Raw genomic sequence first — 21607 nt, 5'->3', positions numbered from 1 at the left:
GAGAAAATTGAGCAGGCACTCGCAGTGATTTGCAGAACCTTGGCCATGAGCCACGGCTGGAATTTTGCTTTAGGTATACAGGAATCTCTGAATGCTCAGACTCGCCTCTTATTGAGTTCAATAGAATAATAAAGACTGGTGACAGCCTGTCCATTCTTGTATGACACATTTGTATAACAACAGGACAAAGTTCTGGAATTTGAGGCTACACAATAACCCCTACAGCCGATTTCACGAAACGCTGGGATTATTCCTATCTCGAGTTAGGACGGGTCACTCAACTTAACTTACATAAGATGGGTTCAATGCGACCTACGTGATGTCTAAGAATACGGAACTTAACTCGTCCTAAGTCCTAAGATTAATCCTTAGAAAGGACGAGTTTGGTGAAAGCGACGGCTGAACATTTTACAAGACATGTTTTCCTAAACCTGTTGTCGCTCTTTGCATCAGTAAAACAAAGCATATCATTGTAGGTGCCTGCATGCCTGTGCACTCTACACACTGAAGTATTGGTGGATATTCATGTGAGCCATCTGGCTGGCAGCAAAAACTTAAAAATCTTATTTTCTTCTATGCGTGTAAAACATCCCCAAAAATTGTCCAAGACAAATTTGCGGATAAACATGTCTTTCGACGTGAGGTGGTTAAATAAACAACTGAAAATTCCCTTCCTTCTAAGTTACACTTTGTGAAAAGTATTGAGCAAAATAATTTCTGAGCGGAGTTTGAAGTATTTCCTTTCAGATGATTAGTTTTGTACATTGCAGGAAACTTCATGTAACAATTAATTGCCACATGATATCTGGTTGTTTTCAACAAAACTTTGTTTGGCTTCTTCAAAAGTTCCTACATTAGAAAATTGTTTTGAAGATATATACTGTGTACAAGTAAATAATTGACTCCAAACTGCAGATGAACTTTGCACTAAACTGACTGTGGTTGTATTGTTTGTTTTGGATAGCTCCTTGTACACGTAGTCAGCTCACTGTTCCTCTCAATGGTGACATCTCCTATCAACCAGAAGTAAACCCCTTGGTGTCGACGATCCCTCACGGTACAACAGCTTCTTATAGTTGCCTGTATGGATACGAACAGCAGGGTCCAACTGTTACTGTGTCTTGTCACTATGGTTCATGGAATCAGCATACACCACCAGTCTGCCCGCCTAGTATGTATTCGTTTACTCTTTGGTCAAAAAATTTTTAAAACATGATTAATTATTTGTTCATAAGTGGTAAATTAGTACCCAAACAAAACAAGTCCACCTAGTTGAACTGACAGTGCCATTCGAACAAAACATATCCAAGGCTCATGAACGAAAACACAAAAAGTACGCAAACCTGGTAGCGGACATCTCACAAAATTGATACAATTGCAACCTCACCTGCATTGAAATTGGTTCATGTGGTGGTCACTTCTGAAGAGGATATTTACTCGTTCACTAAAACCACAGCTTCTAAGTCTCTCAAAAACGAACTTAGTAAAATTGCCATCCTCTGTAGTTATACCATACGGACTGCTCGCCATCATGGAGGTATACTGACCAACCTAGCCTTGTTCTTAAAAGTTAAGTATTTTTGTTGCTCATTTGCTTTTCTCTCGGGTGTTATGTCTTGCGTATATATATATTTGTTTTGTCTGCCCTGCACTGTAACATGGCCAACTTTGTTGGCCCTTGAAAGTTGGCCCATGATAAATGACCTGGGTTTAGGTGTGCTTTCTTTATCCTCTGCCTATTAATATTTTGTAAACATGTATACTGATGTGCTCAATAAAGATTGATTTACTACTGCGATAAATGCAGTCTTTGACCAGACTCGTGTGGCTGGTTCTGGTGTGAGTTTTCTTTAGAGAACACATCATTGCTGAGTTTCCAAAAGCTTCTTCATTAATACACCAGCTAATTCTGAAGCTAAATCAAAACAATCGAAAACAAGAATGGTTTTTAATGATAAAGTATTGTGTAATAACTGATATTGTTCTTTGGTTGCAGAGCCCTGTGATAAGGAAATTTTACTGCATGGAAGGGTGGTCTATAACTCAGTTGGAGATCCTCACCATGGTACAATCAGGACAATTGAGTGTAGTGAAGGCTTCAACCTGGGTGGAGATGTTTCACAAGATCAGACTTGCAATAATGGGTTTTGGACTTCACCTCTCCCTTACTGTCAACCAAGTAAGCTTCATTCATTCAATCTCTTGTTATGAACACACCACTCCCTAACTGTCAACCAAGTAAGCTCCATTCATTCAATCTCTTGTTATGAACTCACCACTCCCTAACTGTCAACCAAGTAAGCTTCATTCATTCAATCTCTTGTTATGAACTCACCACTCCCTTACTGTCAACCAAGTAAGCTTCATTCATTCAATCTCTTGTTATGAACTAACCACTCCCTAACTGTCAACCAAGTAAGCTTCATTCATTCAATCTCTGGTTATGAACTCACCACTCCCAAACTGTCAACCAAGTAAGCTTCATTCATTCAATCTCTGTTATGAACTCACAAACTCCCTTACTTTCAACCGAGTAAGCTTCATTCATTCAATCTCTTGTTATGAACTCACCACTCCCTAACTGTCAACCAAGTAAGCTTCATTCATTCTATCTCTTGTTATGAACTCACCACTCCCTTACTGTCAACCAAGTAAGCTTCATTCATTCAATCTCTTGTTATGAACTCACCACTCCCTTACTGTCAACCAAGTAAGCTTCATTCATTCAATCTCTGGTTATGAACTCACCACTCCCTAACTGTCAACTAAGTAAGCTTCATTCATTCAATCCCTTGGTATGAACTCACCACTCCCTTACTGTCAACCAAGTAAGCTTCATTCATTCAATCTCTTGTTATGAACTCACCACTCCCTAACTGTCAACCAAGTAAGCTTCATTCATTCAATCTCTTGTTATGAACTCACCACTCCCTAACTGTCAACCAAGTAAGCTTCATTCATTCTATCTCTTGTTATGAACTCACCACTCCCTAACTGTCAACCAAGTAAGCTTCATTCATTCTATCTCTTGTTATGAACTCACCACTCCCTAACTGTCAACCAAGTAAGCTTCATTCATTCTATCTCTTGTTATGAACTCACCACTCCCTAACTGTCAACCAAGTAAGCTTCATTCATTCTATCTCTTGTTATGAACTCACCACTCCCTAACTGTCAACCAAGTAAGCTTCATTCATTCTATCTCTTGTTATGAACTCACCACTCCCTAACTGTCAACCAAGTAAGCTTCATTCATTTAATCTCTTGTTATGAACTCACCACTCCCTAACTGTCAACCAAGTAAACTTCATTCATTATATCTCTTGTTATGAATTAACCACTCCCTAACTGTCAACCAAGTAAGCTTCATTCATTCAATCTCTGGTTATGAACTCACCACTCCCAAACTGTCAACCAAGTAAGCTTCATTCATTCAATCTCTGGTTATGAACCCACCACTCCCTAACTGTCAACCAAGTAAGCTTCATTCATTCAATCTCTGGTTATGAACCCACCACTCCCTAACTGTCAACCAAGTAAGCTTCATTCATTCAATCTCTGGTTATGAACTCACCACTCCCTAACTGTCAACCAAGTAAGCTTCATTCATTCAATCTCTGGTTATGAACCCACCACTCCCTAACTGTCAACCAAGTAAGCTTCATTCATTCAATCTCTGGTTATGAACTCACCACTCCCTAACTGTCAACCAAGTAAGCTTCATTCATTCAATCTCTTGTTATGAACTCACCACTCCCTTACTGTCAACCAAGTAAGCTTCATTCATTCAATCTCTTGTTATGAACTCACCACTCCCTAACTGTCAACCAAGTAAGCTTCATTCATTCAATCTCTTGTTATGAACTCACCACTCCCTTACTGTCAACCAAGTAAGCTTCATTCATTCAATCTCTGTTATGAACTCACAAACTCCCTTACTTTCAACCAAGTAAGCTTCATTCATTTAATCTCTTGTTATGAACTCACCACTCCCTAACTGTCAACCAAGTAAACTTCATTCATTCAATCTCTGGTTATGAACTCACCACTCCCAAACTGTCAACCAAGTAAGCTTCATTCATTCAATCTCTGGTTATGAACCCACCACTCCCTAACTGTCAACCAAGTAAGCTTCATTCATTCAATCTCTGGTTATGAACTCACCACTCCCAAACTGTCAACCAAGTAAGCTTCATTCATTCAATCTCTGTTATGAACTCACAAACTCCCTTACTTTCAACCGAGTAAGCTTCATTCATTCAATCTCTTGTTATGAACTCACCACTCCCTAACTGTCAACCAAGTAAGCTTCATTCATTCTATCTCTTGTTATAAACTCACCACTCCCTTACTGTCAACCAAGTAAGCTTCATTCATTCTATCTCTTGTTATGAACTCACCACTCCCTTACTGTCAACCAAGTAAGCTTCATTCATTCAATCTCTGGTTATGAACTCACCACTCCCTAACTGTCAACTTAGTAAGCTTCATTCATTCAATCCCTTGGTATGAACTCACCACTCCCTTACTGTCAACCAAGTAAGCTTCATTCATTCAATCTCTTGTTATGAACTCACCACTCCCTAACTGTCAACCAAGTAAGCTTCATTCATTCAATCTCTTGTTATGAACTCACCACTCCCTAACTGTCAACCAAGTAAGCTTCATGCATTCAATCTCTGGTTATGAACTCACCACTCCCTAACTGTCAACCAAGTAAGCTTCATTCATTCAATCTCTGTTATGAACTCACCACTCCCTAACTGTCAACCAAGTAAGCTTCATTCATTCTATCTCTGTTATGAACTCACAAACTCCCTTACTTTCAACCAAGTAAGCTTCATTCATTTAATCTCTTGTTATGAACTCACCACTCCCTAACTGTCAACCAAGTAAACTTCATTCATTCAATCTCTGGTTATGAACTCACCACTCCCAAACTGTCAACCAAGTAAGCTTCATTCATTCAATCTCTGGTTATGAACCCACCACTCCCTAACTGTCAACCAAGTAAGCTTCATTCATTCAATCTCTGGTTATGAACTCACCACTCCCAAACTGTCAACCAAGTAAGCTTCATTCATTCAATCTCTGTTATGAACTCACAAACTCCCTTACTTTCAACCGAGTAAGCTTCATTCATTCAATCTCTTGTTATGAACTCACCACTCCCTAACTGTCAACCAAGTAAGCTTCATTCATTCTATCTCTTGTTATGAACTCACCACTCCCTTACTGTCAACCAAGTAAGCTTCATTCATTCTATCTCTTGTTATGAACTCACCACTCCCTTACTGTCAACCAAGTAAGCTTCATTCATTCAATCTCTGGTTATGAACTCACCACTCCCTAACTGTCAACTAAGTAAGCTTCATTCATTCAATCCCTTGGTATGAACTCACCACTCCCTTACTGTCAACCAAGTAAGCTTCATTCATTCAATCTCTTGTTATGAACTCACCACTCCCTAACTGTCAACCAAGTAAGCTTCATTCATTCAATCTCTTGTTATGAACTCACCACTCCCTAACTGTCAACCAAGTAAGCTTCATGCATTCAATCTCTGGTTATGAACTCACCACTCCCTAACTGTCAACCAAGTAAGCTTCATTCATTCAATCTCTGTTATGAACTCACCACTCCCTAACTGTCAACCAAGTAAGCTTCATTCATTCTATCTCTTGTTATGAACTCACCACTCCCTAACTGTCAACCAAGTAAGCTTCATTCATTCTATCTCTTGTTATGAACTCACCACTCCCTAACTGTCAACCAAGTAAGCTTCATTCATTCTATCTCTTGTTATGAACTCACCACTCCCTAACTGTCAACCAAGTAAGCTTCATTCATTCAATCTCTTGTTATGAACTCACCACTCCCTAACTGTCAACTAAGTAAGCTTCATTCATTCAATCTCTTGTTATGAACTCACCTCTCCCTAACTGTTAACCAAGTAAGCTTCATTCATTCAATCTCTTGTTATGAACTCACCACTCCCTAACTGTCAACCAAGTAAGCTTCATTCATTCAATCCCTTGTTATGAACTCACCACTCCCTAACTGTTAACCAAGTAAGCTTCATTCATTCAATCTCTTGTTATGAACTCACCTCTCCCTAACTGTTAACCAAGTAAGCTTCATTCATTCAATCTCTTGTTATGAACTCACCACTCCCTTACTGTCAACCAAGTAAGCTTCATTCATTCAATCTCTTGTTATGAACTAACCACTCCCTAACTGTCAACTAAGTAAGCTTCATTCATTCAGATCTCTTGTTATGAACTCACTTCCCATATTGTTACACCTTGGTAATGACCTGTGCAGTTTGATTGGTTGAGAACAGTGGGGTGGGTATCATCTTGATCGTTCCCAGTGTTGGTCGATTTCCAGTGCTGTGTACGAAACACCCGCGGGTGCGATGGAACAGTGAAGAAGTGTTTCTTTTATTTGAGCTGTTCGTCTGCTTATTAAACTATGCATACTCCGTCATAATAATGTTGGAAGATGACAGCAGAACTTAGAGAAGAGGAATGACCATGTTACAAAGGTATAATAAAACAAATGTTGCACGCTGTCACTGGGGTCCATGGGTTTTGTACACCCTCGGTGGCAAATGGCACCCTCGGTTGTACAAAACGCCATGGATCCCGTCACAGCGTGCAACAATTGTATTTTTGTTATACTTCGGTAACAAACTGTCAAGTTTGATTGGTCGAGAACCAATCACGTGACGTGCACAAAAACGAATGTACCATTGCTAAGAATGTGCGCTACGTGTAATACACAGCGCGGCGGGTAACATGAAAAGTGATGTACACCGGTGTACAAGGTTGTAGCTAGGGCAAATTGGATGCCGGCTAATTTTGTCGAGAGCATGGTCGAGAGGGTGAGTGTACATGTAGGGGCAGCGTAGCGCCCCACAACCCGGTGGGATCAACAGGGGCAGCGTCTTTGGAAGCTGAAGATTTTTAGGTTTTGTTTAAGCTTTGATGGGTTCCCCAGGCTCTCTTTTGCCTATTCGTGCCTTGACATAGCCATTGTCAAAGGAAAAAACATGTCCAGGGAGCCATAGAAATTAAATACTTATTAAGTTTTAAAGTAAAATGTTAGGGTAAAATAAATAAAATTAATATTCTGTTTACGATTTAAATCCCATCTCAAAATAGGGTAGGTAGACTACTAGGCAGAATTTTTGAGTGTTGAATTTATCAATTGAAAAGCTTGCAGTTGCATATATTCATCAGAAGGCAATGCAGAGTGGAGAGACAAGTTCAGAAACACAGGATGACGGGACACATGTCCGATCACTGCCGCAAAATCTAGACTATTCCATTTCAAAAAGGAGCACATTAGTAAAATAGAAAAGCCATGTTTCACTGAGTTGTATTCATTGACAATTTCTCAACGAAGTGCATTCAATAAACTCAAACATTGATTCTTGTCATTTCATTTTTTTTCAACAAGTATTAATAGACAGGAAAATCATCTAAATAAAATTCTAAATAAAAATTTAATGCAACTTCGACGACTCCACCAACATTGTCCGCCCATCAGAATAACTTTGTTTTCAACCGCCCGCCGGGCGAGTCAACCAAAATTCTTGATCGCCCGCAGGTTTTTTCACTAGCCTGCTGCATGTATGGTACAAAAAAAAATTGAAACTAAAAAAAATATAAAAAAAAACACGGAAGTGAAGTCCCTAAAATTGGACGACTTTATCTCTTAATTTATGCCCTAAATTATCAACAACCATTTGAATGAACTTGTTGTTTGAGAATTGTTTGTTTTGAACATGTTCTGATCTCCGTTTGCAACAAAATCTTCGTGAATCAACGATCGGTCAACAACACACATTGAGAAATAATTCAAAGAACTTTGGCCCGCAACGCCCTCTGTTGGCAGAAGTTGTCTATGTTACTAGAATTCCTCCAAGGCTGTGCATTGTGCATACAGTCTGCAGGCGTGATGCACAACGTTCGCCAATTCTTTACTCCGTTCGTGAGCGTGTGTTGTGAAGAAGGCTAGCCAAGAAGTCATGAATATGGATTTATTAACAGCCATCAATGGCCAATCACAGCGTGCGGAATCTTGGTTAAGATGGACTTCGGACTGTGTGTGTTATGTGCTGTGCATGCTGCATGAACCAGTGGGTGACCGTGTGAGTATTACCATGTGGTTTTGTGCATCATGGATACTACACGCACGCCGGAGATTGTGCGTGCTTTTTTTAGTACTCCATGAACTCGCAGCATTCAAGCGGCTTATTTTTAAGCAACAATCACGGAAAAGATCGCGGTTTTGGAGAGAAAATTGTTTTGATTGTTTTTACAGAAATAAAATACACATCTAATTGGGAGTTTTACATGATTGTTTTCTTTATTTTTCACTTATTTCAATGGCATTTAAAACAGTTTTACATAAATTTATGCCGGTCGGAGTTTGATATTTTTTGTTGGATCCCGGTCGGCAAAAGCTGGGGCCGGTGATAGCCGACCGGCTCCGACCGTGGTAGCTACAACCTTGCCGGTGTACATCACCTTGATCGTTCCCAGTGTACAATTGTTGCACACCGTGACGGGATACATGGCGTTTTGTACACCTGAGGGGGAAAATGGCACCCGAGGCAAAGCCGAGGGTGCCATTTCCCCTCGAGGGTGTACAAAACCCATGGACCCCAGTCACTACAGCGTGCAACAATTGTTTTGTTAAACCTTTGTTTAATTGTTATTCCTCCTCTCGAAGTTCTGTTGTCATCCTCAAACATTATTACGACAGACTATTCATTGTTTAATAAGCAGACGAACAAGAAACAATTCCCTCGAACCCGCGGTTGTTTCGTACAGAGCGCCGGAAACCAACCAACGCTGGGAACGATCAAGGTGATGTACACCGGTGTACATCACTTTTCATGTTACCCGGCCAGTCGAGCCATGTAACATGCGTTTTTGTTGTGCGTCACGTGATTGGTTCTCGACCAATCAAACTTCGTAGTTTGTTACGGAGGTATAACAATGTTGGTATTTCCAGCGCTGTGTACGATACACCGGCGGGTTCGAGGGAACAGTCAGGAATTGTTTCTTGTTCGTCTGCTTATTTAACAATGAATACTCCGTCGTAATTAATGTTTGAAGATAACAACAGAACTTTGAGAAGAGGAATATTAATGTTAGCAAGGTATAACAAAACAATTGTTGCACACTGTGATTGGGGTCCATGGGTTTTGTACACCATTGGGGGAAAATGGCACCCTCGGCCTCGCCTCGGGTGTACAAAATGCATTGTATACTGTAAACCAAGTAAGCAGATTTGCCAAACAAAATTGTTTTTCCAATTTCAAATTGATTATCAGTTCCTCTTTCTTATTGTTTTCAATTATATTAATTAGTATTGTTTTCCCTGTTTATTGTAGATGCATGTTCAACGTTGACAGTCGTAAATGGAGACATCAGATATGTCAATAAAAATTTGAACCATGGAGAGACAGCTTATCTTACTTGTAATGCTGGTCTCAAACCAAGTGTTGGAGATGGCCAAGTTCGTTGTCATGCAGGGCACTGGGTTCCAGCTGACCTTCAATGCATTTCCAATGGTTTGTAAATAGTACAATAACAAGTTGTTCTTGTTAGTATTTCACAAACTGAATTTTTTAGTTTATTCATTATTTTGTGTCTTTTTATAAGAACACCAAATTTTTTTTATTTTATACAAGCTCTTTTTACTATACCAATTCAAGGAAAATACAAGGATAAATCCATTTTGCGCCATCAGCGCTCTATAATATTGTGGTAGTGTCGTCTGGCCGAGCAGTTAAGAGCACCAAATTCAAACTCTGGTCTTTCTGATCAGCAGAGTGTAGGTTAAAATCCCCAGGTGTGACACTTGTGTCCTTAAGCAAGACACTTAACCATCGCTTCGTCCTTTGGATGGGACGTAAAGCCGTTGGTCCCATGTGTTGTGTAACGCATGTAAAAGAACCCGGTGCACTTATCGAAAAGAGAAGTGTTCGCCCCGGTGTTCCAGGCTGTGGCTGCCTCTATGCGCCGTAGCACCTTGTAAACCCTGATGAGGTGCTATATAATTGGGTCTCAGCATTCATCACTGCAATTACCTACCTTTCTGAAAGTTTGTACATACATTTACTCAGCGCCTTGAGTACCTTGTTTGGTAAATACGTGTGCTATACAAGACTTTGATATTATTATTATTATCATTATATTATTATATTATCTTAGAGTGATATTCATTAATCACTGTGTGTGATACTAATGAAATCTGTAGGTAATGCTGAGTTTATTAATGACTTGCAGATAAATCATTCAACATTGCTTATGGAAAGCCAGCAGTACATACCTTCATTGGAGCCAATACTTGGAACGCAAGCTTAGCAGTAGATGGTGATAGAAGTACAGATTACAATCATGGAAGTTGCACTGATACACGTGAGTACAGTATATCAATCATATTCAATAATAGCAGAAGATACACAATGAGTCAGATGTAGAAAGCCCTGTTCATGCTTTTTGTATACTTCATAATGAGCATGAAACAATTGGATTTCTACAACTGGTAGGTGTGGCATTTGTTACAGGGTCCCTTAACAGTGGTTGGCTGAAAGGCCAGTTAAAACACCCAAGGACAGTTAACATTCAAGTGGTCCAGCTGGCTAGTTCATCGTAGTAAGGGGATCATTTCATTTGTAATAATTTATTATTGATAAAGCTGATGGACAGACCAGTGAAAAGACGAGCTTAAGGCCCGGTCAAACAGGCCTCGATAACAATAACGACATCGAGAATGTTAACAATGCTTGCCCTCGATTGGTTGAATGAGCTCGGGCGTATTCTGCGTGGAGCAATTCAACCAATAGAATGCGTTCTTTTTGCGTTGTGATTGTTACTGTTTTGGTTATCTCTGCAGTGTGACTCGGCCTTTACTGGTCCTGCTGGCAAGACGCTAAAAAAGTCAAGGGCAAACCCCGATTATGATACAAGTACTAAGTAACAACTGTATGAGATAATTAGAGCATCAGTCATGTCAGTTGAGTGATGAGTGGCTTCAATCCAATGTGCTAGTGACATTAGGTTTCTTCTTATTACTGTAATGCAGGAAATGCTGACAATGAAATATTCTGGCGGGTGGATTTACAGGATATTTATATCATTAAACATGTTGAAATCTACAACAGACAAGATTGCTGTGGTAAGAAACATTCATAAATACCTTCCATTTCTTCACTGTCACTTGTTTAACCTTAAAATACATAAGACTTTTACTGTACTTTTAATTATGGGTGCGATCGATTAGCTTCCCTGGGTCGACTCCGCGGTGCTCACTTGGGTGAGCCCCTGGCAAGAGTTAATGGAACGATCACACTTGCCCTCTCGTGGTGACGCCATGCACCTGGGCCAGCCACAAGTGACCCACTTCACAAGCAGGGTACTTGGGGCTGACCTGGGTGAGCCCCTGGAATGAGGTCAAAGTTATTCAAACTGCCCTGGGGGAAGAGCGGGGTCGACCCGGGGAAGCTAATCGGATACACCCAATAAGGTGTGCTTTTTTGTCCTCTACTCTGAAGCACCTCCACAGTTATAATTGTAACTGTCTAACTTGATATGTCTTGTGTCTACTTCAATGCTAATCATGCTGCAGTCTACTGTCTTGTCAATATACCATTTCCATCTAGTATTCAGCCACCAACCTCCCGGTCGTTGAGACATGATCATCACCTAAAATATGGCATGCCCTCTGTCTCCCTGGACTGCTACAAGTATTCATTCTACCCCCGTACCATCAGGATCTGGAATAGATTATCTTCTACTGTCGTCACAGCACCCTCCATCTAAGCATTAAGGCTTGCAGCCCTTCCGGAGATCCGGGAAATGGGCCCGCAAGTGTCCGACAGATTCCTCTAGTTTCTCCCTCCAATGTACAGTGTATATAATGTTCAATTTGTCTTGTCCTACACTTTTGTTGCACCACTGGTCACGGCGTCTTGCTCAGCGTATCATCCCAGTTCAGCTTTTACCAGCTGTAAAGTATCAAGTATCCATCATGGAGTTATCACATCATATTGAATGGAATTTGTTTAAAATTTGGCAAGATATTTTTTCTTGAACAGTGTTCCCCTGTAGATTATGATATTGTACCTTCGTGTTTCTTACAGAGGGAAGACTGTCTGAGGCTTCAATACATGTTGGGCTATCAGAAAATGAACCACAAAGACAATGTGGACTCCAGAAGATCAGTACAGAATCAGTAGGATCTCAGCAACCCATTCATGTAGATTGTGCTGCAGACAACCTGTATGGGCAATATATAACCATCAGATTGCCAAACAACAAAGGAAAGATGAATTTATGCGAGGTGGAGGTCTTTGGTGTTGGACCAGTTAAAAGTAAGAACTGTTTGCTCATTTCCTGTAAATATTGCTATGTGTTTCATAACATAACCCTATAATATCTTCCAGTTGACAATAGATTCATGGTTGCTGTGAAAATTATTAAAAAGCTTGATATATAAGCAAAAATGATACGGAAATCACTGAAGCCAGAAAAACGAACATGTTTGTGGTAATCTAATCTTGTGAGATGTGGTTGTTATGAGTAGGTCAGAAAATGATTCGAACTGCATGATAGAGAAGCAGTAAGTGGTTTAAAGGAACATTACAGACTTGGTTTTGCTAGCAAAACAGTTGGTGGCAGTGTAAGCACTTTATGTAATCCACCATATATACATAATAAACTGACACACCTGTAGAAGTTCTAGATCGATCGACCATCTGGGTCACGAGAGAATAGTGAATAACCGAATACAAATTTTGCATTGCATCGACGCCAAAACAAAAATGAATAAAATGCTCACTGAGCGATAAACTCCAAACGCAAAATTACATTATTTATTTCTCATCAAATGTGAAATTTCCTACAGAAATATTTCAAGGGATGTTTTCTACTATCATCATTAGATCGTGTAAGTTTTATGTAATGTTCTGTGATGTTCACGGTTTTTGTTTCTTACCAATTCTGTAACAGTCCTTTAAGGTTATAGACGTAACAGTCCTTTTTAGGTTCATGGTCTGAACACAGCTGGTGGAAAACTCAAACCTCAATTAGACTCAAAGATATCTCAAATCTACCACACAAAATGCCTCTAATTGGCACTGTGGGATGTGATACAAGCATAATGACAAAATGCATGGCCCTTTCCCAGACTACAAGTATGGCAGAAACTTGTACATGTGATGTACTTTGTAACTGTATTTTGTCAAACTTTTGAGTGCAATTGTGTGATTGTTCCTTGTAGTGGGATTGGTGTATTGCACCTTTATATAACCAGTCATATGATTTGCACAGAGAAACTATTGAGTGTTGTAGCATCACTTAACTTGTTTTGTTTGTTTTTTCTTTCTCCAATATTTTATATTCACAGCATGTAAGGTCAATGATGATCCTATTTTAAAAGTATCCCTAAAGGATACAGATCTTAGAGTGTATACTGTTGTTGCTGCCACTGTAAAGGTGTATTATAACTGCACTGAAGGTTACACTCTACATGGATATGGATCCCCTGTTAACAGATGTAACAAGAAAGGTCAATGGAATGAAGCAACCCCCACGTGTCATCCAGGTATGTCATATCAAGAATTTGAGTTATTTAAAGGAAGTGTCCGTGGACACTATTGGTAATTACTCAAAATAATTATTAGCATAAAACCTTACTTGGTAACGAGTAATGGAGAGCTGTTGATAATATAAAGCATTGTGAGAAACGGCTCCCTCTGAAGTAGTGTAGTTTTTGAGAAAGAAGAAATTTTCCTAGAATTTGATTTCGAGACCTCAGATTTAGAATTTGATGTCTCGAAATCAAGCATCTAAAAGCACACAACTTCATGTGACAAGGGTGTTATTTCTTTCATTATTATCTCCCAACTTCAAGGACCAATTGATCTCAAATTTTCACAGGTTTGTTTTTTTATGCATATGTTGAGATACACCAAGTGGGAAGACTGGTCTTTGACAATTACCAACATTAATATTTTACAACTTCAGCATTTTGTATCATTTGCAAAAAATGCAAATCGTCTGCAGAATTTGTATTATTTTAGGGTACATGTATGCATATGAAACCAAATTTTCATAGCACAAAGGCCAAACACCAACCAAAGTATTGTCATGGTATTACTATTTCTCAAAAGGCATATTCTGGTTCAGGAAAATATGCATAAATAGGTACTTACATTTATATGCTGAAATTAGCGGCCTAGTCAGTGGCCCTTGTGAACATGAGAAGACTTGTGTGTACTCGCTTTACACTGGCATTTTGTACAGTTGCATCAAAATTATTTGTCAAGGATGCCTGTGGTGTGCAGAACAGATTAACACTGGGCGTATTTTCAACCCAGTAATGGCAGAAACAACTGGTACAGGATCTGTAATATATTTGTCTGTAGCACCTGATAACAAGACCTATCAGGACTTGGCAAGAGAAGGGTAGTTGGAGGAGGACATTGCTGAGGCAAAGGTCATTAATATACTTGTTTTTGGAAAGGGTAAAGGTGATATTAAAGGCAGTGGCCACTATTGGTAATTACTCAAAATAATGATAAGTTTAAAAACTTTCTTGGGTCACAAGCAATGGAAATATGTTGATAGTATAAAACATTGTGAGAAACGGCTCTCTCTGAAGTGACATAGTTTTCTAGGAAGAAATCATTTTGATTGATTTTGATTTTGAGACCTCAGTATTACATTCTGAGGTCCCGAAATCAAGCATCTGAAATCACACAACTTCAGGTGACAAGGATGGTTTTTTCTTCCATTATTATCTTGCAACTTCGACAACCAAATTTTCACAGGTTTGTTATTTTGTGCATATGTTGAGATACACCAAGTGAGAAGACTGTTCTTTGACATTTACCAAAATTGTCCAGTGTCTAAAGTAAATTGATGTACGTAGCTGAAGTTGTTTATCTAGTTCCATCTACAGAGGTAACAATACTCACAGTATTAGGCGTGCTCTTATGATGGTATAAGTTAACATATTTTTCAGTTATTTTCATTGGGTTATTCCGTGTCAAATCAATAGCCTCCAGATGCTAAACAAATTTGTTATACTTGTTTGGTCGTATGCAGTGAGTATGGTTGTATAATTTAAAATGGTATTGTACATCCTATGACCCTATATAAGAGGCATGTACATTTGACTCAGACTTTACATGTACTTTAAAATAAAGTCAGCCATATCTTTGCATATGAGATGATTGTTTGGGAAAGTTAAGGATATTGTAGGCGGTGATTATAATAATAATAACAAATCCATATATAGCACATTTACACAATATTCGTATCGATGGGATTTACATTAGTGCCCTGGTCATAGGGCCAATAACATCCCTTTAATGTTTCTCAGCTCCCTGGGCATCTGGAGTATACAGCCAGAACTACCGTGGCACTATGATGGCTTTTTCATACACAATATCAAACTCTACACTCGCAGGTAACCATTTATACCCCTGGGTGAAGAGAAGATCAAGGACACAAGTGTCACGACCGGAATTCGAACCCAAACTCCGGTGACTTGGCACCAGAACTTGAATTTGATGCTCTTAGAAGGGTCAATGTACTTTTTGTAGGACAAAAAATACAATGTCAACAGATTTTCATTAAGCTTACACAGTTTAAAGATAATGATGGTAGAAAGCTTCCCTGAAAATATTACTTGCTGAGGTGCTTTAGTTTTTGAGAAACGAGAAAAACACTGTAATGAAAATAATTTTTGTTTCAGTGATCATGAGACGAAAATTATTTTAGCATGTAAAACGTATTTTCATGACATTGTTTTTACTCATTTCTCAAAAACTACAGCACCTCAGCAGCTAATATTTGAAGGTACACTGTCTACTATCATTATCTTCAAACGGTGTAAGTTTAATGTAAATCTGTGGACATTGTGGTTTGTGTTACAAAAAGTACCCAAATCCTTTAACCACTTAGCCATGACACGCTACCAGCTGATCACATTCTTGAAGTGGTTTTATACTTGTTTATGATTTGCAGATGGTTGTAGTGTGGTTGCTCCAGAGAATGGTCAGCTTGACCAGAGTGTATCAAGAGTTAATCATGATCGGAGGGTAGCCTATTCATGTGACAGTCCCTATATCAAGCTACATGATGAAGTTGTTTGTAAAACAGGCCAATTTGAACCCGGACCACCAACCTGTATACCTAGTAAGTATCTGGGATTTTCTCAATTTGTTTTATTACAAATGTCTTTGAATCCCCAAAATTCTGAAAATGCTATCTAACAATTCTATTCCTGTTTGAATGCAGTTGGCAGTAATCACTCTCTTTAGTATAAACCCTGTTTTCTAGACACTGGAGATCCACATTGACCTTATGATCTGTCAGATGCACATGTTTTGAGAATCATTGAAGTTTGCATTACTGATAAGTCTCAGATGATTTTTTTTCCCATAATTAAATTCAGTTTTCAATTCAATTTACATTTATTTCCACAAACACATTTCCACAAATAATACAGAACTAAATGGTAATGCATACATGTACATGTATAAATCAAATACAACAAAAGTATAATGATATGGGCTGTAACTTGTCAGGAATATTAATTTAAAATACTGAAAACCAATAAAAGAAAATATAGGGCCTTGGCAAGATACCCTGCTGTAATAGCATTATGCCCTCCTCATAAACTTCACACAAGTTATACAACAAGAAGATTTCCACAATATTTACTGCCCACACACATGACTGACAAATACATCTAGCAGCATAACAATTTTCATGTTAAAACAGTTCTTTAGTTTGAACTGGTTAGTAGCTAGAAAGTGAATGCTGTTGAGATTAGTGCTGAAGTTTGTTTTATTATTTTGAAAAATATTTCACTTTGTCCATAGAAAACTGCCTCTTGGATGCAAGTCAGTTCACTAATGTACATGTATTCGTAGACAATCAGGAACTATCACTAGATGAACCAGTTACCATTGATCATGGTAGGGGTGTCACTTTCAGCTGCAAGACAGGATTTCAAGTTGATCATAATACAAATACTCAGACTACATGCCGGTTTGGAGAGCTGAATTCCCCGATACCAACATGCACAGCAGGTATTTAAGACTAGAGATATTGTACACTTGTAAATATATGTCACAATTGTTCTGTATTGTCAACCTCTCCTGTGATGTCATTCCCCATCGTTCCACTACAATGTATGAATGGCGCAATGGGTACATGTTAAAACAATATAGCGCTATTTGTGTGAAATAATGGAGCGATTGAACAATAGCATGACGTCACAGGTGAGGGATAGGTCGTACAATCAGGCATGTGAGATTTCCTGTTGAGGAAAAGCTTTGATTTTACTCTTTTTTACTTTGTGTGTACAAAAGTATAGGAATATTATTTTTTTCACTTGTTTTTCTTTCCCGGTTTTCTCTTCTTTTCCTCTTCTTTCATGGATATTTACTCACATGCCTGTCTTATGACCTCAATGTTTGCACCATTTTGTAGGGTCAAAATTTTGACTTCATAAAATGGCTGACCGTGTTTCTTTGCGATGTGAGAGGAAAAGCTGTGCAATTTCAGGGCATGTATGTGTGGGATATGATTGGCCCTCATGCTTTGCCCTCATGCCATTCCCACCAACGATTGACTTGTACCGCGGACATTATTCTATATTTATTATGGCAGCCTCCTAAGTGAGCAAGAGCTTGAAACTAAGGTTGGAAACATTGATTAAATGATAAACTCAGACCCAGTTTCACTTCACTTGATGAACTTCAATGGGCACACTTTAAAGAAACACAATGCCTTGGATCAGTCGGGTTGGTCTTTGAAAAGCGTTTGAAACTGTTTAGAAAGACATTCTAAAACAGAGTATACTGATCCACACATGTATCACTCGAAATTGCACGGTTTTCCTTTTACGTCGCAAACTAACACGGTAGGCCGTTTTATGGAGTCAAAATTTTGACCCCACAAAATGCCCGCCAAGTTTCTACGCGACGTAAAAGAAAAACCCTGCAGTTTTGAGTTATGTTTGTGTGGATCAATATATTCTACTCTTAAATTATCTACATGTATCTAACCATTTGCATTTCATAAAAAACAGCCCCAAACGCTTTTCAAAGACCAACTCGACCGATCCAAGGCAACATGTTCCTTTAATTTGATGACAGTAGCCAGCATTATGCAACCATCCTTTGATTTGATATTACCGTAGTTTCTCTGTTTTCCTACAGTTCATTGTCAACAGCCACCTTTCATGGAGCATGGTTCCTACAGTATTGTATTTGGTGATTCTAGTCTGACATATAAAACATCAGTCCGTTATCAGTGTGATCAAGGATATATGTTTCAAACGGGTGATTTATATGTTTTCCGAAGATGTTCTTCAAGTGGTAATTGGGGTGAAGACCTCCCATCCTGCCAGTCGCAAGCAGGTGAGATTACTTTTAAGAATGCTTAGTAGAGTTGATATTATAAGTTAATGTATATCACACAAGCGCGAGTGGAGTACGGAAAACTACAGCGCTTCTGCATGCCATATCCAACAAGGCCGAAGTCCGATTAGGATGGGATGCAGATGTGCTATATTTTTCCGTATTCCCAAAGAGCGCGTGTTTTAACAAATTTATCACCCAGTCACAACCTCATTTATAAAGAAACAAAGGAACAACTAAACTTAAAGCCAATATACACTTTCGGTAAACAGTATTGTCCAAGTCCCACACTTCGTGTATCACAACTTATTTATAAAATAACAAACCTGTGAAAATTTAGGCTCAATCGGTCATCAGAGTGGGGAGAAAATAACGGGAAAACCCACTCTTGTTTCCGCACGTTTCGCCGTGTCATGACATGTCTTTAAAATAAATCCGTAATTCTCACTATCGTTTTAATGTTTTCTCAAATAGTAAAGCATTTCATTGAATAATATTTCAAGAGAAGTCTATCACCATTTCCTTCTGTAAACCCTGTAAATTATTTGTAAATCTGTGCACTTTTTTTTTTCTGTACCGAAAGTGTATAATAGCTTTGAACAACAAAAAATCTTCATTTGCAAGTCTGGAACCATTTTATTGTATTTATAGCCATTGACTTGAATCATTTTCGTCAATAAGTCTGCAGAATGACGTCACACTCATTAAAAATTTGCTAAACAAAGAGTTGGGGCAAAATAATTACTTTTTTATTATGACAAGCGTCACACCTGCGATGCTTAAAGCCATTGGACCCTTTCGGTTCAGAAAAAAAAATAAAAGTTCACAGATTTGCAAATAACTTACAGGGTTTACAGAAGGCAATGGTGAAAGACTTCTCTTGAAATATTATTCCATGAAATGCTTTACTTCTTGAGAAAACAGCAAAACAATATAAATTCTCGTTAACGAGAATTATGGATTTATTTTAAACACATGTCATGATACGGCGAAACGCGCGGAAACAAGGGTGGGTTTTTCCGTTGTTTTCTCCCGACTCCGATGACCAATTGAGCCTAAATTTTCACAGGTTTGTTATTTGATATAGAAGTTGTGGTACACAAAGTGTGGGCCTTGGACAACACTGTTTACCGAAAGGGTCCAATGGCTTTAAAGGGAAGGTACACGTTTGGTAATTACTCAAAACAAATATCAACTTAAAAACTTACTTGGTAACGAGCATTGGTGAGCTGATGATAGTATAAAACATTGTGGCTCCCTCTGAGGTAGCATAGATTTTGAGAGGTAATTTATCACTAATAAAAGACTTCTATAGCTGGAAGTCTTTCATTCCTATCTGAGAGCACACAAATTCGTCCAACAAGGGTGTTTTTTCTTTTATAATTTTCTCCCAAATCCGATGACCAATTGAGCTCAAATTTTCACAGGTTTGTTATTTTATGCATATGTTGAGATACACCAAGTGAAAGGACTGGTTTTTGACAATTACCAATAGTGTACCTACCCTTTAAAGTTTGAATTTTCTGAACGTTATTTTGCGACGATCCTCATGCACAAAATTTAGAATGTAATTTTTGCGCTGATCCTCATACGGAGCGTGACGCATTGTTTAATAAGCAGATGATCAGTTCAAATAAGAAATAAGAGTTTTTTCGGGGGGGGGGGGGTGGGGACTGGTCACTTTGAATGTTTCTGCAAAGTATCATCCCATGTTTGGTTAATCTTATTTCTAATCTTATTTTCATGTTTTTTTTGTGTATCATAAGTTTCAAGTGGAGATGATGTGCAAGAATGCAGAAGACCTTCAATTCAACAAGCGCTTATTTATCACCAACGTCAAAATATAGCAGGTTCTAATATCATCTTTGTGGATGGAGATGCTATTACAATTCGCTGCAGCCGTGGTTTCATAGTAAATGGAAAATCATCAACAACCTGTAGGAATGGAAACTGGCAACCATCTCTTCCAAGTTGTGGTAGAATCAATTGATTTTATTGGATTTATTTTTGTGTATTTTTAACCATCTTGCTATTTTGACCATTTTTTTTTATCCTGCATTTTAATGTTTTCTTGGGTGTACAGCGCTTTGAAACAGTGTTAAAGTGCTTTATAAATGCATTTAAGTTAAAGGCAGTGGACACTATTGGTAATTACTCAAATAAAATTGTTCATAAAACCTTTCTTGATTACGAGTATTGGGAAGAGGTTGATAGTATAAAACATTGTGAGAAACAGCTCCCTCTGAAGTGACGTACATTTTCAAGAAAGAACTAATTTTCCACGAATTTGATTTCGCGACCTCAGATTTAGAATTTGAGGTCTCGAAATCAAGCATCTGAAAGCACACAACTTGGCGTGACCATGGTGCGACAAGGGTGTTTTTTTCTTTCATTAATATCTCGCAACTTTGACGACCGCTTGAGCACAAATTTTCACAGGTTTGTTATTTTATGCGTATGTTGAGATACACCAATTGTGGAGACTAGTCTTTGACAATTACCAAAAGTGTGTCTTTAAAGTTAAGTTTAAGATTATTTAAATGCAGAGAACGCAGGGTGAATGCAGTACAAACTGTTTCTTTAAGTGACTGACGCTAATAGACCTGGAATATTGTACAGTTAGCACTCATGAGCACGGAAAAGTCCTATTGAAGTTTTTGTTCAACTGTTTTTCATGGATAGCATTTTATTGAAAGTTGTAGCAGCATTACTTGTATCTGGACAAAACCATGAAAGGTTACCAAAGAAAAACTCATTCATTTGTCCAAAGGCCAACGAGTGCACTGATTAAAACTATTAAAAAAACGCGTACAGCTGAGAGTAGGCCTACATGTTGCTTTTTTTTCTCTGGAAAGTCATTACACACCAGCAGCCGATTTCACGAAACTTTACGCAACTGCGTAAGTCCACTTGCGCAATGTTTATGACGCAACTTACGCAATAAACGTGGCGCAAGTGGGCTTACGCAGTTGCGTGAAATCGGCTGCAGCCCTCTTACTGAATGTGACACTGACCTGGAAGGGTTATTAACCACTCGAAGACATACAGTTTACATGAAAACAGTTTCAGGACATGCAACAGAGGGAGCCTGATAAACAAACAAAAACATATTAATTTTTTTTACACTCATACACCGATGTGTGTTAG

At 38.6% G+C, this 21607-nt stretch overlaps 1 protein-coding gene across 2 annotated transcripts in view; it reads left to right on the top strand.

The window, feature by feature from the left end:
- LOC139948542 (sushi, von Willebrand factor type A, EGF and pentraxin domain-containing protein 1-like) overlaps positions 1 to 21607 on the top strand; it is a 65820-nt gene that overhangs the window by 21735 nt on the left and 22478 nt on the right. For both annotated transcript variants that reach the window (XM_071946725.1, XM_071946727.1), the window contains 11 exons: positions 965 to 1171; positions 1997 to 2179; positions 9410 to 9589; positions 10308 to 10439; positions 11107 to 11199; positions 12164 to 12394; positions 13429 to 13626; positions 16056 to 16226; positions 16916 to 17125; positions 18260 to 18460; positions 20227 to 20436. In XM_071946725.1, the coding sequence (XP_071802826.1) occupies positions 965 to 1171; positions 1997 to 2179; positions 9410 to 9589; positions 10308 to 10439; positions 11107 to 11199; positions 12164 to 12394; positions 13429 to 13626; positions 16056 to 16226; positions 16916 to 17125; positions 18260 to 18460; positions 20227 to 20436 (2016 nt within the window). The remainder of the gene's footprint in view (positions 1 to 964; positions 1172 to 1996; positions 2180 to 9409; positions 9590 to 10307; positions 10440 to 11106; positions 11200 to 12163; positions 12395 to 13428; positions 13627 to 16055; positions 16227 to 16915; positions 17126 to 18259; positions 18461 to 20226; positions 20437 to 21607) is intronic.

The sequence above is a fragment of the Asterias amurensis genome, chromosome 15 (genome assembly GCF_032118995.1).
Source record: "Asterias amurensis chromosome 15, ASM3211899v1".
In the NCBI taxonomy this organism is placed as follows: domain Eukaryota; kingdom Metazoa; phylum Echinodermata; class Asteroidea; order Forcipulatida; family Asteriidae; genus Asterias; species Asterias amurensis.
Note: the sequence above shows the minus strand (reverse complement) of the source record. Positions and strands in the feature narration are given on the sequence as shown.